An 18,756-nucleotide genomic window follows, 5' to 3' on the forward strand; every position below is an offset into this window, starting at 1 on the left:
ATATTCGAGTTTAATGTCCTTCCGTTCGGACTAGCCACTGCACCACGGGTCTTCACTAAGTGTATGGCCCCAGTGTGTGCACGCCTTCAACTTCAAGGTATCCAAGTGTACCCTTACCTGGATGACTGGCTAATAGTTTCCCTGCCTCGGGAAGGCCTTCTTTCAGCCATGGATATAACTTGTACCCTTCTGGAAGATTTGGGACTGTGCATTAATCATGAGAAATCGTCCCTTATTCCTTCACAGGTGATCGATTTCATTGGAGTACGCCTTGACTCCACCCTAGCGAGAGCATTTCTTCCACCGGGTTGACAAGACAATCTATGCTCATGGATCCATCGAATTCGACAAGACAGGACTGTTCCGGCTCTTTCGATACAGAAGCTCCTTGGTCACATGGCCGCTTCGGTTGCCACAGTCCCTCATGCCAGACTTCGACTGCAACCACTTCAATTGTTCTTCTACAAGAAGTTCCACCCACAACGGGATCTGCCCAACAAACCACCTCCCGCTGTCTGTCCTCCACACGTTATTATGGTGGACAGTTCCAAACAATCTAAATGTGGGTGTTCCGTTTCGTCCACCTCATCCAACTCTGACTCTCTATACAGACGCATCTCTGATCGGTTGGGGACCGTTATGTTCAGGGCTCTGAACACAGGGCACTTGGGACTGACAGGAATCTGCCAAACACATCAACTGTCTTGAGCTTCTGGTGATCTTCAAGGCCCTCCGCTCTTTCAAGGGCACTGTCCAGCGACACGTGGTTCAAGTTGCATCCGACAACATTGCCGCTGTGTTCTATGTGAACAAACAGGGCGGCACAAAATCCACTTCTCTAGCTCATCTGTCGATGAAGATTTGGGACTGATATATTTCAAAACACATAACTCCTCTGGAGGTTCACCTAGCCAGTACCGACAACAAAGAAGCCAATTTGAGCAGGCGGATGTCAACGACTCATGAATGGGAGCTGGATCATCAAATTTGCAATCAGCTTTTCCTCCATTGAGGACACCCAGAAATAGACTTGTTTGCTACCCACAAGAACAGGGTATGCGACGCATACTGATCTCAGGCCGGCATCGGATCAGATTCGACAGGGGACGCCCTGATGGTTCCATGGTCCAACATCACTTTTTACGCCTTCCCTCCAATTCCACTGATAACGAAGGCTATCTCCAAGATCATTCACAACAATGCTACAGGGATCCTGATCACACCCTGGTGGCCCCGTCAACCATAGTTCTCCATTCTCTTCCAACTGTCCAGCAACACTTTTCTCTGCTTACTGATTATACCTCACTTGATAACGCAGCAAGACGGAGCTGTTCGTCATCCGGACTTGACTTCATTGAGCCTCACAGCTTGGCGAATTCAATGACTCACGATACCAACTCGGTACCGACGATTCCACGGCCTCCTGGATTGGCCAGTTACAGAACCAATGCATCACTCATTCACTCAGATCCGATAGACCATGCTTTGGGGTCAAGTACTTTCAATCCAGATATCCAGCACATTCTCGAATCTGCTTTGAGACCATCAACGCGAAGATCGTATGCAGCAAAGTGGCATCGATTCTTATCTTTCGCGGAATCCAATTCGTTTGTCGCCTCTTCAGCTTCTGTTGAAAACATCCTACAGTTTCTTCTCGAGCTACATCACTCAGGGCTTAACCCTTCTTCAATCAAGGTCTATACAGCTGCGATCTCCCACTACCGCGGTTCCATGCAGGGCTCATTGGTCTTTTCTCAACCAGTTATTACAAGATTTATCAAAGGACTACAGAATCTCCATCCAACAATTCATCCTGTCATGCCTACTTGGAGCCTCTCAGTTGTACGTCAAGCACTTACCAGAGCACCCTTCGAACCTCTGGCAACTATTGACTTACGTCTTTTGTCCTGGAAGACTGCCTTCCTTGTAGCCATCACATCAGCTCAAAGAGCTAGTGAGCTTTGTGCTCTTCGAGTAGACCCACCTTATTTGAACTTCCACAAAGAGAAAGTTGTTCTTCGTACTGATTCAACATTTTTGTCCAAAGTAGTTACTCCATTCCATATTAATCAGGACATTGTTCTGCCTGCCTTCTTTCCATCGCCCTCAAACCCGATTGAGAGATCATTGCATGCCCTCAATGTGCGCCGTTGCTTAGCTTTTTACAAATCGCATACAGAATCTCTTCGAAAATCTAACTGCCTCTTTGTGAAGTACACTGAACATGACAGAGGCTTTCAAAATGGATCGTACAAACAATTGAGTTGGCATACCAATTGGCCAAAATTGACTTACCTATTGTCCCGAGAGGTCATTCAACAAGAGCAGTAGCGGCTTCCTCTGCCTTTGCTGCAGGAATCCCAATCCAGGACATCTGTAAAGCTGCAACATGGGCTACCCCGTGCGCTTTTGCCAGGCCTTGATGTGCATGCCAGACAGGACTGCTCCTTCGGCAGGGCAGTCCTCTCCGCTGTTCTTCGATGACAAACCACCCTCCTCCGACTCTGGTAAGCTTGTCAGTCACCCATATGTGTGATGCACAGAGGCCATGACAAAGAAAGGCAGGTTGCTTACCTGTAACTGTCGTTCTTCGAGTGCATTCACACAACCCACCCGCCAGCCTCACTTGGTGTCGGTGAGTGGATTCTTACTTGGTACCGTGTTCTTATCTTGGTATTCATGGTCCCTACCGAATCTATGGTAATATTGCTCACTCCTGTGAGGGGGCGAATGTCCAGTCTACAATAGACTGAGAAAATGGCAGACACTCTGCTCCATTTATATCGTTGAGGGGGAGGGGAGCGGAGTTTTCCCCACCAAAAACCATTAGCTTTGTAATCTTCCCGGCCTTAGGCATTGCTCAGGCGCAGCACCCATATGTGTGAATGCACAGATGGCCACTCGAAGAATGACAGTTACAGGTAAGCAACCTGCCTATTTAAGCCCACTTGCAAGTGAGAGACTGGAATCGTAGTGGAAGCAAGAGTCAGTGTGGTACAGTGGTTAGGGTGTTGGACTGGGGGCCCAGGTGAACTGGTTTCTAATTTCCACTAGACAGCAACTTAGGGGCAGTCATTCACTCTCAGTCACTACCCTACCCCACAGGGTTGTTATTATGGGGATAAAACAGAATGAAGAAGGGCTATGGAAGTCACCTTGGGTTCCTCACAAGAGGAATAATCTGCAATGGTGGTGGTGGTGGTGGAGGAGGAGGAGGAAGAGGAGGTAGTAACAGCGGCAGCAGCAGCAGCAGGGTCTATTCAGGATTTCAGAACCCTGCTTATTTAAGCATTCAAGCTGTTTCCTGCTAGGATGATAAGGTAAATAGGCTCTGAATGCCCAAGTTTGCATGAAGATATTAGAACTGTAAAACTGGAACCTGCAGCAAAATATTGCCATGTGGAATGCTCTTGTCCAGGGTCATGGCAGAATCTTATTCATGCAATTTTTCATCCTCCCAGTCAGAGTCAGTGAAAATCCCATGGCCACAGAGCATGCTCAGTCCGCATTGAGCTGTTGTGAGGCTTCTCTCTAAGATTTTTTTCTAACTTTTTTCTTTATGTTTTAGCTTTAGCTTTCCCCAAACTGGTATCCTCCTAATGTCCTGGACAACAACTCCCAGCAGCCCTGACTATAGCCTATGTTTTCTGGGACTGATGAGCATTGAATTTCAAAATAGGTGGGGGGCACCATATTGAGTAAGGCCATTCTAAATAATATTTATGCAAAAGCTATAAATGAACAAAGCAATTGTTGGTACTGGACTTATTATCTCTTATTCCAGACTGCTCAGTAACAAATATTTCCTTTTCCTCTCCTCAGAGTTTCAGCTTGTTAAAAAAAAAAAGATTCTGTAGAACACAACTAAGCTCAGAGAACCTAACAAGAGCAAAATGAGCACATGAAGCCTGCTTGTAGTGCCCCTGTTGTTGAGTGGCCGTTGGCTTTGTAATGACTACACATTTAGCCCATATAAGTACTGGTATAAAATGAGTAAATGAAAGACTTAGAGTATATAAGCATTGTGACAGCATTAGTTAATAATGCAATAGAAAGATAATAAAGACCAGTTAAAAAGTGGTAAAAATTGAAAGCATGCCTGGGATTACAGTTAGTCACATCAAAGCATGCATTGTTTCTCTCATAACAGCAGCTAATATCATGCTATGAACCTACATTTACATTATAAAGGTATGTAAGAATCAAGCTGAAAAGTTTAAATTGAGGTATAATAATTATTACAGCTGTCTGTAATCTAAGTTACAAAGCAATTGATAAAAGGTTTGGCACATTTCAGAAGACTTGCGTAAGAAAAATGTAAGACTTTGAAATCTATTCGAAGACAAGTTGTGAGCAGAGACGGCTGGTGCCGGAGGTCAGACTAGATGGCCTGGGAGACCCCTTCTGACTCGCTCTGTTTCTATGTTTCTAAGTCTTTCATGGACTCATTTGTATGCATGTTTAGACAGAGAAAGGACTTACAATTCCCAGCATGCCCTAGCCAGCTGAGATACATGCGACATACTAGTCCCTTGATTCCTACTACAAGTCATGTCAGAATCTCAAGCCTAGCCCTTGACAACAGTCACAAGAACTATTTTTTTTTAATTTTTGAATGACAAAAGCTAGGTAGGTGATCATTCCTTTCACTTAGACACCATTGGACTTGTCACTTGAAAGTACAGATTGCTGTTTAAGAGAATACCTATCCATTATTTTAAAAAATGCAGATCATCAAGATTGACTTACCTTAGGTTGCTGAACCTGTAAGTCTGTGGACTGATAGTGGTTTTGAAGTTTCTTTACTTGAGTCCAAACGAATGCTGCTCACTCAACAAAAGCCCTTCACTTGAAATACAATATTAACATTGTGTTAGATTGCATATTGTTCTGAAGGAATTGGAGTGGAAATATTTGGGAAATGAGGTCTATAGATAGCTTTTCCTGACTTAATGTACTAAGGCAAATGTTTGGTTGATGCTGAATAGGCCTTTAAATGCAAACATCAGTAGATCAGTGCAACAGTTGGAAGACTGTCCACTGTTACAGAAGGGTTAGCATTCCTGAGCAATGCTTACTAATCCATTAATTCAAGTTCCAAGCATCTAGTAAAGATGAGACCATATTGCTTCATCAGTATTAACTGCTTGAGTAAAATGGAAATTCCTTCTAATTACAGCATTTTACTTGTAACAAAGAAATATGGCTACAAAACCCATCTGTCTCTTGGACTGGATCCATATAATTTTTATCCAACTAATTATTATATAAGTCTTCTGGGAAATGCAAGTTTCAAGAGAAAATCTCAAGTGAAAATGCCAAAATATCTTTGGGCAGAGTTTCCACCGTTCAGAAACAGGGTATGCTTTTGCAATAAATCTCCTCTGGGGAAGAGTCCTTTTTGGAAGCATGAAACATATGTAACACTTTCCCTTTGGATTCATTCAAATGCTTCTGCCCATCCAACTCTATTCAATGCACAGACACACACACACAGAGCTCAGTAGTATTCCCTTACAGATGTCTTAAGATGAAGGGCTTGCAAATCCTGCAGTAGACATCAAGTGATAACTCATGTACATCTCATCATATACATCTCATTGTTGAAGATGTGAGCTTATCTGTGCCTCTCCCATTGAAATGAGCATGACTCTGAATGGTTTTACTGTGGCTGGACTGCCCTATATTTATTTAGATTTCCTTCCCCTCATGGTCCCATCCCAAAATTTACTTGTGCCATCCAATCTGTTATTGCCAATGAGATTTTTTCAGATAGTTATCCTATTGTCACCTCAGACTAAGTGTTTTGAATCCTAACTACCCCTCCAGCTGTCCCCTCATGCCATCCATTGTTCTGTAATGCCCTGCCCCTCCAGAGTGGCTGAAAAGGGGAAGAGAAGAACGGAAACTTTCCTTCCATTAACTTCCTTACATTAACTGATCTTAGGATCCTAACTGAACTCCTGTTTCTACCCAAGTTGTCTTTTCCTCTCTCTCCATTATACTCTCACATTAATTGTGTAAACATTATGTAAAGCCTTAAGAAGTTATATTTCCTGTAAAGGCTGCCTAGAAATCATTCAATCACAGAGCCATTGAAAATGTCACTATCTACCCTATTGAAGAAAGGATGAAGCCTTGGATTTCTCTCTGACATTCTTTTGTTCTCTATATTCAAGCCATCATATACCTTCAACTTCTGTTGTTGTTGTTGTTAGTCGTGAAGTCATGTCCAACCCATCACGACCCCATGGACAACATTCCTCCAGGCCTTCCTCTCCTGGACCATCCCCCTGAGTCCACTTAAGCTCACACCAACTGCTTCAGTGACTCCATCAAACCACCTCATTCTCTGCTGTCCCCTTCTTCTTTTGCCATCTATTGTTCCCAGCATTAGGCTCTTCTCCAGGGAGTCCTTCCTTCTCATTAGGTGGCCAAAGTATTTGAGTTTCATCTTCAGGATCTGGCCTTCTAAAGAGCAGTCAGGGTTGATCTCCTCTAGGACTGACTGGTTTGATCGCCTTGTGGTCCAAGGGACTTGCAGGAGTCTCCTCCAGCACCACAATTCAAAGGCCTCAATTCTTCAGTGCTCAGCCTTCCTTATGGTCCAACTTTCACAGCCATACATTGCAACTGGCTTGACTATACGCACTTTTGTTGGCAGATTGATGTTTTTAGTATGCTGTTTAGATTTGCCATAGCTTTCCTCCACAGGAGCAAACGTCTTTTAATTTCTTGGCTGCAGTCCCCGTCTGTGGTGATCCTGGAGCCCAGGAAAATAAAATCTGTCACTACTTCCATTTCTTCCCCATCTATTTGCCAGGAAGTGAGAGGACCGGATGCCATGATCACCTTCAACTTTTATAAGACTGCTAAACTGACCCTTCCTCTCCATGCCTTCAGCAAAAACTCTGCTTAATGCTCTGATTTTTTCTCACTTTGAATATTTCAACCCCATCTCCCTTTATCTTCTACTGTTTCATCTTAGCCCTATCATAATTCTACTTTTCAAAACATTCTTGTCACTAGGACCAGATGGGGGCTTTCTGTCTGAATTGTGGATCTAGCATATAATCTTGGCCCTTAATAAAAGTCCCTATCTGACCTTACCTTCCCCCCAAATCTCTGCTCTTTTATATTCCTACACATGATCATTGGACTTTTTGCACCACCACTGTCAATTATTGAAAGGTCTCCTTCTCCTCACATACCTCTACTTTCTCCCTTGTTCTCCTTTATTTCTGGAAGATCCTTCCTTCCTTCCTTCCTTCACATCTTTTCCATTAGACCTTTGCCACAGGCCCTTAGACCGTGTACTTAACTGTAACGCAGTCTATGGAGATTTCACTAAAATAAATGCAAATTCTTCTGGCTATCTCCATTCCCCTTTCCTTTCTGTGCTGTTTCCTCTCAATTGTACTTTGGATGGTAAACTCCTCAAGGAAGAGTCCTGGCCTATTTTACTTTGTAAAGTACCATCTATATTGACGATGCTGAAATATATATTCCGAAATTCATCCAGCCATCTCAAAGATTACAAAAACTGTGCAAGATCTTGACATCTCTAGATCTCTTTGTTAGACAAGATGTTGCAGGGATGACATTGATGAGGAAGGGAGTTGAAATGGAGGAGGAAGAGTGACTGGATGAGTGACATCTGTGGAGCCCGCAGAATGGTATATTCTGGGTGGCTCTTGATTAAACTGGGATACCTTATATATGCATATGTATATCATTTGATGACTGGACGCTAAATGAGTGAAGTGCCTCAATGGAAAATGATTACAGATGTGAATGTAATCATTAATTGTGTAGGTCTGTGTTGTCAGATAACTTGGAATACTGGTGTCCTAGGGTATAAGAGCAGAATTCACATAACCAGTTCTGGAGAAAATGGTATGCTCTGGATTATTCAGATGTATATGTTGACTAGCAGGTAGAAGATGAAGATGTTACAGCTTTTTCTTCAGTCTGTTTTTTTAAGTGAACCAACCCAATTCACAGTTCCTAGAATAATGCAGAGATCAGATCTTTCCATTCATTGAATTTTGCAATAAAGATCTCAGCCCCAAAAGCATGCAAAATGTGTAGCAAAGTGCATATTTTAGAATATAGTTGAATATGTATTCTTGTATGTGTGTGTGTGCACGCACATTTTAAATTACAGATTGGTACAGAAACAGGAGAGAATACGAATATGAATGAACCATGAAAACATATACAAACCAAGAATCAACTACCCTGTCATTCTGTAGCCAGGAAACTCTGATTGTTGAACATTCTGTATGTAAACAATTAATTGTCCATCCAGGTGACATGTCTTCTCACTAGTTATATGTTCTCTTCTGGTCCAATTTGTCATAAATCCTAACCAGAAAGAAATGTGTGACTTTGTTGAACACATAATAACCAGGCAAAAACTTATACAATAGTAGCTCAATGTGTAACCACCCTTGTTTAGAATAGTACAGATTCACTTTTATCAGTTTCCTTGATATAAGGAATTCTTTGTTGGGGAAAGTTTGTAAAAGGACTCCTAAACAGATGATAAAGTTAGAAATACAACAGAAAGCAGCACAAAGGAAGTGACTAGACTGTTGCCTCAATTAAAATAAAGAACTCAATTTGAAAGATTCTGAAAGCCCTTATGAGTAATTGTGTGGCCCATATTAAAGCATTGCTATTATGCAGATTAGAAGCAATGGGATGTGTGAAAATTCTGAACTGCATGATTGATTGCTATAACTGGATAGGTGCCTGATGGCATCCATCAACAGATCTGTCAAACTGAAGAAGACATAGAAAGCCATATTCAGTATAACTGGGAAGACTGTGTTGTTGTTGTTGTTGTTAGTAGTCACAAAGTTGTGTCCGACCCATTGCGACTCCATGGACAACATTCCTCCAAGCCTTCCTGTCCTCCACCATCCCCCAGAGTCCACTTAAGGTCACACTGACTGCTTCAGTGACCCCATCTAGCCAGCTCATTCTCTGCCTTCCCCTTCTTCTTTTGCCATCTGTTATTCCCAGCATTAGGCTCTTCTCCATTGAGTCCTTCCTTCTCATTAGGTGGCCAAGGTATTTGAGTTTCTTCTTCAGTATCTGGACTTCTAAAGAGAAGTCAGGGTTGATCTCCTCTAGGACTGACTGGTTTGAACACCTTGCAGTCCAAGGGACTCGCAGGAGTCTTCTCCAGCACCACAATTCAAAGGCCTCAATTCTTCGGCGCTCAGCCTTCCTTACAGTCCAATTTTCACAGCCATACATTGCAACTGGGAAAACCATAGCCTTGACTGTACGCACTTTTGTTGGCAGGGTGATGTCTCTGCTTTTTAGTATGCTGTCTAGATTTGCCATAGCTTTTCTCCCCAGAAGCAAGCGTCTTTTAATTTCTTGACTGCAATCCCCATCTGCGGTGATCTTGGAGCCCAGGAAAATAAAATCTGTCACTACCTCCATTTCTTCCCCATCTATTTGCCAGTAAGTGAGAGGATCGGATGCCATGATCTTAGTTTTCTTAATGTTGAGTTTCAAGCCAACTTTTGCGCTCTCCTCCTTCACCCGCATCAAGAGGCTCTTTAGTTCCTCTTCATTTTCTGCCATTAGAGTGGTATCATCTGCATATACGAGGTTGTTGATATTTCTCCCGGCAATCTTAATTCCGACTGATGATTCATCTAGCCCTGCCTTTCTCATGCTGTGCTCTGCATATAAGTTAAATAGGCAGGGCGACAGTATACAGCCTTGCTGAACTCCTTTCTCAATTTTGAACCAATCAGTGGTTCCGTGTCCAGTTCTCACTGTTGCTTCTTGACCTGCATACAGGTTTCTCAAGAGACGAATAAGAGAGTCAGGTACTCCCATCTCTTGAAGAACTTGCCACAATTTGTTGTGATCCACACAGTCAAAGGCTTTAGCATAGTCAATGAAGCAGAAGTAGATGTTTTCCTGGAACTCCCTAGCTTTCTTCATGATCCAGCATATGTTGGCAATTTGATCTCTAGTTCCTCTGCCTCTTCAAAATCCTGCCTGTACTTCTGGTAGTTCTCGGTCCACATACTGCTGGAGCCTAGCTTGGAGGATTTTGAGCATAACTTTGCTAGCATTTGAAATGATTGCAATGGTAAACTGACCTTTTGCAATCCTGTGGCAACTGTCGAGTTTAAAAAATGTGCTGGCATATTGAGTGTAGCACTTTTACTGCATCGTCTTTTAAGATTTTGAATAGCTCAGCTGGAATACTGTCTCCTCCACTAGCTTTGTTGTTGCTCAGACTTCCTAAGGCCCATTTGACTTCACATTCCAGCATGTTTGGCTCTAGGTCAGTGACCACCCCATCGTGGTTATCAGGGACGTTAAGCTCTTTCTTGTATAGTGCTTCTGTGTAATCTTGCCACCTCTTCTTGATCTCTTCTGCCTTTGTTAGGTCCCTGCCATTTTCGTCCTTTATCATGCCCATCTTTGCCTGGAACATTCCCCTCATATCTCCAATTTCCTTGAAGAGATCTCTGGTCCTCCGTATTCTATTGTTTTCTTCTATTTCTTTGCACTGTTCATTTAAGAAGGCATTCTTATCTCTTCTAGTTATTCTCTGGAATTCTGCATTCAACTGGGTGCATCTTTCTCTTTCTCCCTTGCCTTTCTCTTCCCTTCTTTCCTCAGCTATTTGTAAAGCTTCCTCAGACAGCCATTTTGCTTTCTTGCATTTCTTTTTCTTTGGGATGGTTTTAGTTGCTACCTCTTGTATAGTGTTGTAAACCTCCGTCCATAGTTCTTCAGGCACTCTGTCTATCAGATCTAATTCCTTTGTTACGTCTACTGTATGTTTATCAGGAATCTATGGAATGCGTTCCCCAGAGAGGTCTGCCTGGCGCCGTCATTATTTGCTTTTCGGCGCCAGGCAAAGACCTTTTTATTTAAAAGTTATTTTAACTGTTAATTTATTATTATTGTATTTATAGATTTTAATATATATAGCTGAGATGGTACCAGTTTTTAAATTATTAATTTTTTTATGAATATTGTGAGACACCCCGAGGCTTTCTTGCCATGTGGGCAGCACAGAAATGTTTTAAATAAATAAATAAATAAATAAATATGATTTAGGTCATACGTGAGTGGCCTAGTGCTTTTCCTTACTTTCTTCAATTTAAGCCTAAATGTTGCAACAAGAAGCTCATGATCTGAGCCACAGTCAGTTCCTGGTCTTGTTTTTACTGACTGTATAGAGTATGGGTCCTCAAACTACGGCCTGCAGGATGGATCCAGCCCACCATGGCCATCCATCTGGCCCACGCTGCTGTTCGCCGCCTGCGCCTGGGCGGGGAAGTGGTGGCTCGCTCGATCAGAGATGGTCTCTACACGAGCAAGCCACCTCCACACATGCCCGATGCCCGACAGCACCTCACCAGCCCATGCCCCCGGCACCCCCACCTCACTGGCTCGAGAGTGTAGACACCACCTTTCAACTGGCCCCCTAGCAAAAAAAGTTTGAGTACCCCTGGTATAGAGCTTCTCCATCTTTGGCTGTAGAGCACATAGTCATTCTGATTTCTGTGTTGACCGTCTGGTGATGTCCATGTGCAGAGTCATCTCTTGGGTTGCTGGAAAAGAGTGTTTTCCATGACCATAGAGTGTTTGCAATGTATTCTTTTGACAAAGTTCTACCAGCCTGTGCCCTACTTCATTTTGTACTCCAAGGCCAAACTTGCCTGTTATTCCGGTTATCTTTTGGCTTCCTACTGTAGCATCTTCCGGCATTTATCTTTTTGCCTTTTGGTACTGTCCATGGGGTTTTCATGGCAAAGATACTGGAGGAATCACAGAAACTAAAATCATTTAGTTTCTGTGATTCCTATTTCAAATAGGAAAAATTGCAAAAAGCTGAACATTATATAAATTGAGCAGCCAGCTTTACTAGAAATGATTCATAAGTTACTCTGATATAGCTGCACACTGTTTTGTTGGTGTTACATAGGAATTGGGCAAGTTTGATAGAAAAACGTTAGAGCTAAATTGCATTTATTAGAATGAAAAACATGCAGAAGCTGATGGAACATAAATGAAAGAGATAAAATGAAAATGACACTAAATGTGCTGACAGCTTATATGAACCTTTGTGACAAATGCCATTGTATTAATTATCATGAAATATTAAAGTTAACCAAGGGAAACACAGAAAGATTATTGGATTGGTTGTTTTTTCACACTAATTTACTAATTGACATTACATATATAATTGAGGGTACAGCCTTATACCCAGATGTAAGTCCATGAAAGTCAATTGAATTTACTTCTAAAGTATAAATCAACATGTTAATAAGAATTTTTAGCAAGGAAACCAGTGCTAAGCCCAATGGATTTCCCTGGGTTGTATTTTGGATTTCCCTGGATTTCTTTGGGGGGGAGGGTGTATTTCCAGTTCCTCTGATTAAGCAATCTGTGAAACTTTCTGAAGTTCACTTTTGACCTATCCTTTACTGTAATGAAGAATAACATAGTGTCTTCATGATTTTAAGAAAAGATTCTACATGCACAAAAGTAGGCCTTATCAGTGAAACTTTCCATGTTTACTGGTTTGTCATACATAGAGTTTTGTGTAGAATTATATTGAAAAATGTTGTGTAGAATTATCATATTGCTACTCTGGGTCTTCTCCTTCTCCTTCTTCTCTTCTCCTCTTTCTCCTTCTCCTTCTCCTTCTCCTTCTCCTTTGGGGGGTGGTCTTGATTATTATTTATTCATGCAAAGTATTTACCAATTATTCTCTGTTAATAAAGGTGTGCATGCCCTGGGACTCACCCAGGCAATTGCAACCAACCATATATGGTAGCCTATCAAGATCTCAGTGACCCTGCTGTAGCATAGGAGTAGCCCTGCTGGCCTATACCAATGCCCCATCTAGTCCCTAGCAGTGACAAGCCAGATGGTTCTGGGAAACACACAATTAGGCACAATTCAATAGGCTTCCTCACAGTTTGCTTCTAAGTACACATATGAAGCAATTCACTGTTTCAGAACATAGAGAATCAATTTAGCAGTTGTGACTAATAGCCACTGATAGTTCTATTTCCTATTATTTGCCTTATTCTCTTTTAAATCTATCTAGGATGGTGATGAACACCACATCCTGTTGCAGAGAATTCTGTAAACAAATTCTGATGAATGAAGAAGCACTTTCTCTGGTTAATACTGAATCTAATACCAACCAATTTCATTGTATGACTCTGAATTCCAGCCTTACAAGAGGGAGAAAATGCCATTCCTTTGGGAACAATCATATATAATTTAAGTGTACTGGTTGTCCCCTTCATTGTCTGGATTTGTAATTTGTGGGTTTGACGTTTCCTTATAGAGAGGTGCTCCAACATTTTGATTATTTTGATAGTTCTTGTATGTACTTTTTTCTGCTCAGTGAATTTTTTTGGGTGAGTGGATTTGGGGATTTTTTGTCCATAACTTCGTTCTCTTTTGCTGCCTGCTTGTGGGCACAAAAAACTTGAGAATGATAAATAACCTACAAGTCCAAAGTATTTATGAGTAGGTTGCCTTTGGCTTGGTGAATCACAAATTCCTCCAGAATATTTAATCTGTATTTTTTCTTGTGCTACAGACCAAGGGACCTTCAAGTGCAGCACCATCAGGAATGCAAAAGAAGGTCAAGAGGACTCTACCCAACCCACCTCCAGAAGATGTTGCAGTAGGAACACAATCTGCCTTCACCACTGTGGGGTCAGTTTCACGTCGAAGGATCTGTAGAAGCAATACCATGGCAAGAGCTAAAATTCTTCAGGATATAGATAGAGAACTGGATCTAGTAGAACGAGAGTCAGCCAAACTTCGGAAGAAGCAAGCAGAGCTAGATGAGGAAGAGAAAGAAATTGATGCCAAGCTTCGTTATCTAGAAATGGGCATCAATCGACGAAAAGAAGCATTGCTAAAAGAAAGAGAAAAGAGGGAGCGTGCCTACCTTCAGGGAGTAGCCGAAGAACGTGATTACATGTCTGACAGCGAAGTCAGCAGCACCAGGCCTACCAGGATAGAATCTCAGCATGGCTTGGAAAGACCAAGGACTGCACCTCAAACAGAATTTGATCAGTTTATACCCCCTCAGACCCAACCAGAAACTCAGTTCACCACTCCTACAAGTCCTTATACTCAGTATCAGTACTCTTCACCTGCCCTTCCTACTCAAGCACCGACTCAGTACACCCAGCAGTCTCATTACCAGCAGCAGCCACCTTTATATCAACAGCAAGTTTCTCCTTATCAGACCCAGTCAGCATTCCCAACTGTGGCAACCATGTCATTCACACCCCAAGCTCAGGCACCACCAACCCCACAACCTTCTTATCAGCTCTCCTCACAGTTAATGGTGATCCCACAAAAAACAAGGCAAACTTCATTATACTTAGAGCCCAAGATAACAACAAACTATGATGTGATTCGCAATCAGCCTCTCATGATCGCACCTGCATCTTCTGATAACACTTATGCAGTGTCCCATTTAGGTAGTAAATACAGCACCTTAGACTTAAGGTTGGGGTTGGATGAGAGGAGCAGCATGGCCAGTAGTCCCATCTCAAGCATATCTGGTGACTCCTTTTATGCTGACATTGACCACCACGCATCACGTAATTATGTGCTGATTGATGATATTGGGGATCTTGCTAAAGGAACATCAGCTCTAAGCTCTGCTTACAGTCTACATGAAAAGGATCTGAGCAAAACTGATAGGCTTCTCCGAACTACTGAAGCCAGAAGGGTACAAGAAGTCTCAGATTTACTTGCACCATTGCAAACATCTTCACGCTTGCACAGCTACATGAAAACTGATGAAGACCCAATGGAAGATCCTTATGAACTGAAGCTTCTAAAACACCAAATCAAGCAGGAGTTTCGAAGAGGTGCTGAAAGTCTGGATCACCTAGCTGGCCTTTCACAATATTACCATGCAGATACTAGCTACAGACATTTCCCCAAATCTGAGAAATACAGCATTAGCAGGCTTACCTTAGAGAAACAAGCTGCTAAACAGCTTCCAGCAGCCCTCCTTTACCAGAAGCAGTCAAAGCACAAGAAGGCTTTGATAGATCCCAAATTATCTAAATTCTCACCCATCCAGGAAAGCAGGGACCTTGAGCTTGATTATTCAACCTACTTAACTTCCAGCTCATCATCACTTGGAGGCATCACCTCCAGAGCAAGGCTTCTCCAGGATGATATAACATTTGGCCTTCGAAAAAATATCACAGACCAACAGAAGTACATGGGGCCAGCACTAACACATTCCCTTGGCACAAGCCTTGGGGCTGCACTAAGTGCAACAATGAGATCCACCTTACAGGACGATGCAGACAAAGCCTATGGCAGCAGCAGTAGATCCAGGCCTTCCTCCCGGCCATCATCAGTCTATGGGCTTGACTTATCTCTAAAGAGAGATTCATCAAGCTCTTCTTTAAGATTGAAGGCCCAAGAGGCCGAACCACTGGATGTTTCCTTCAGCCATGCAGCCCCCTCTGGAAGAACGAAACCCACCAGCCTACCTATAAGTCAGAGTAGGGGAAGAATCCCTATAGTAGCACAGAATTCAGAAGAAGAAAGTCCTTTAAGTCCTGTGGGGCAGCCAATGGGAATGGCAAGAGCTGCAGCTGGGCCATTGCCACCTATATCTGCAGACACTAGGGACCAGTTTGGATCAAGCCATTCATTGCCCGAAGTCCAACAGCACATGAGGGAAGAATCACGAGCTCGAGGCTATGACCGGGATATAGCCTTCATCATGGATGACTTCCAGCATGCCATGTCAGACAGTGAAGGTAAACTAGACTTCAGACTGCTTTATCGCTCTCACAACACAAATCCTCATTTCTATGCATGTGTCTAATTTCATCGTTCGGGGACTACTACTACTACTTTTTTTCTGCATTGTGTTTGTAGTCTTTTCCATTGGTCAGCCGGTTTAACTGTATGCTCAGATTCTGGATGAGTATATAGACTTGCATGTTCAAGTCATAATTTTTGTTTGTTTGTTTCCTTTTAGTTTGCTTGTGCAATTTTCTCTATATCTCTTGCTCTACTTCTTTAAAAGCTTTTTGACTGTGGTTTTCAGAAGCTTTCATTCAGGATTGGTTTATCTTTTTCCATTATGTTCAGTGGAATAAATCTTCACTTAAATCAACTAAGGCTGCAAATGCCACTCAAAATATGATCTTGATAACAATGTGACCCATCCTGTATAAGAAGCAATGCTCTGTGCAATAAGTTCATTGTCAAACCTCAGTGGCCTAAAATGCCAAGAGCCATTGAAGCTCATTAAACAACCTTCATTAAAGTATTCCTTTATATAATGCAATGATAAATTATTCTCTTAAGCTCTGATACAGCTGCAAGTAGAAGCAATAGTGTTATGATGATTTCTTGTATTTTTGGAGACTTCCTTATCACACCTTAATAATCACACCCTCATAAAGTGTATCATATTGGTTGTGTATGGACTTATGTACATTAAATGCCTTTGCTGATATAAACCTGTTACTTGTCCAGATGAATAGGGTAATTGATCTCTTCAACAAATACATGCATATACTTTTAATTCTATAAAACCTATCCATATGTATAAATTACCAGATATGAACCATAGCTAGTAGTTCTGATATATAAGTGTATTTGTAAAAATGTTTGTAAAGGATGTAAAACATTTGACAAAGTCCCATCTGCTCTTCAAATATAAAAAAGGAGTCTGAGATGCAGAAGGAAAGAAAAATTTGGAAAATTGAACAGCTTTTTAAATTTTTAATCCCAAGAAAATACATGGATAAGTGGTGTTGGGAAGTCCACAGGCAAGTGCAAAAACTTGTCTCAGCGATGCCCACAAAATTGCCTGGTGCTTTTTAATTCAGCTTTTTAAAAAGCAAAGTTATGCTGGTGTTGAGTATTAAAGTATAAGTTATATATCAGCATTGTTGGACTTCAGTAAAGTTTTAAATATTTTGAAAACTGTTTCAGAAGCAATTTCAAAAAGACGTTGAATGCTAATTAATTTTACATGTTTCTTACCTGTTTTTCTTTGTATTGCTCTGTTGATTTTTTGTGCATATTATTCAATAAAAATACAATGCATGCACTGTTGTTTGCAAATAGCAATGATTGCTGTAGAACAAATACATGTACTACTCTGGGGTATTATAACTATATTCTCTGGCACTTCCTTCTTTACTTCAACATCATTACTTCAGGAAAAATGTTCTTATCTCTAAATATCATTCTGAAGGTGATGGAATATGTGATGAAAATCTACTTTTCTTATCTGTGGTTGGACTTTTGTTCTATCTCAAAGAACTATATGGAATTGGATTTGCAGCAAGTTAGTAGAATTTAGGTGCCATTCCATGTGATTTAAGTTAGCCGTAATTGTCTTTACAATGATTTTCATAGGATCTGTAAAGAATTGTTCTGGTTCCAGTTTAGGTTCTCTAGATTTGTAACTTAGTTTTGACTTTTTCTACTTTTTGTGATTACTTTAAAACTATTTTACAATCACTGAGGTGAAAAATTGTCACAAATATGCATTATGGAAACGTCTGTGCTCCATTTTGTATAGAAAAATTGTAAATGTCAAAAGTTGCAGGCCTTCTTTGCGGATACAGTTGTTCCACAAAGTGATGGAAAAGTCAGGGTTAGAGTAAAGCTTCCTCCATTTTTCAATCCCCTTCTCTCTCACACATGTGCTCTCTCTTTCATACTCTTAGCCTAAGGGTTGTTGTTGTTGTTGTTGTTGTTGTTGTTGTTGTTATTATTATTATTATTATTATTATTATTATTATAACATTTCTATGCCGCCCCTTGCCGAAACCTCAGGGCGGCTTACAACATGATAAAATACATTGAAATACAGTAGTACATAATAAATTACCATTAAATATAAAAATACAAAAAATACATTGATTTACAAATACAAAATTAAAATTATCAGTATAAAATAAAAATATAGGAGGAGAAAGAGAAGGAAGAAGAAGTTGCCCAGGCCAGATCATATGTTTTAACAATTGAAGTGATGTTTAAATAAAAAGGTCTTTACCTGGCGCCGAAAAACCAGTAACGACGGTGCCAGGCGGACCTCTTTGGGGAGTGAATTCCATAGGTTGGGCGCCACCGCAGAGAAAGCCCTCCTCCGGGTACTTACTCTCCTAATTTCTTTCATGGAGGGTTCCCGGAGAAGGGACTCTCCCGCAGATCTCAAAGGGCGGTCGGGCATATACGGACGTAAGCGCTCGTTCAGGTAGCCAGGACCCAAGGTAAAATTGAAAGAAAGATGAGTAGGATTATGTAAGCCACCTTGAGTTTCTTGAAAAGAAAAGAGGCAGGAGATACACACACACACAAAATATCATGGCTCACCTCCTGCAAACAAGAGCAGATGAGGCTAAACATTGTTTATACTGCCATTGTTTTCTCTGTCTGTTTTAATACATTGAATGAATATGGTGGATCTCATTAGAGATGTGAAAGCCCAGGAAAAATATCCCTGAAAAATTGGAAAGGAGAGCAGGGATAAAGTTCCCATTACTTCTCCAAGATACTTTTGAATTTTTCCTAGGAAATGAAATGTGTTTGGACTGCAACATGGCTGGACATGCACATGGTGGGCATGTCGCAAGCAGAGCCGGAAGTCAGACTAGATGGCCCGGGAGGCCCCTTCTAACTTGCTCTGTTTCTATGTTTCTATGTAATGCTGTTGTTTTTAAAACAAGATCT

General features: G+C 41.5%; 1 protein-coding gene across 1 annotated transcript in view; it reads left to right on the top strand.

The window, feature by feature from the left end:
• Positions 1–18,756, top strand: part of PCLO (piccolo presynaptic cytomatrix protein) — a gene marked incomplete at its 3' end in the record, with an annotated part of 257,700 nt that overhangs the window by 209,973 nt on the left and 28,971 nt on the right. Inside the window, exon 8 of the mRNA XM_044423276.1 lies at positions 13,613–15,818. Coding sequence (XP_044279211.1) covers positions 13,613–15,818 — 2,206 coding nt within the window. The remainder of the gene's footprint in view (positions 1–13,612; positions 15,819–18,756) is intronic.

This window comes from Varanus komodoensis, unplaced genomic scaffold (genome assembly GCF_004798865.1).
Source record: "Varanus komodoensis strain SLA01 unplaced genomic scaffold, ASM479886v1 scaffold13_3, whole genome shotgun sequence".
Taxonomy (NCBI): Eukaryota; Metazoa; Chordata; class Lepidosauria; order Squamata; family Varanidae; genus Varanus; species Varanus komodoensis.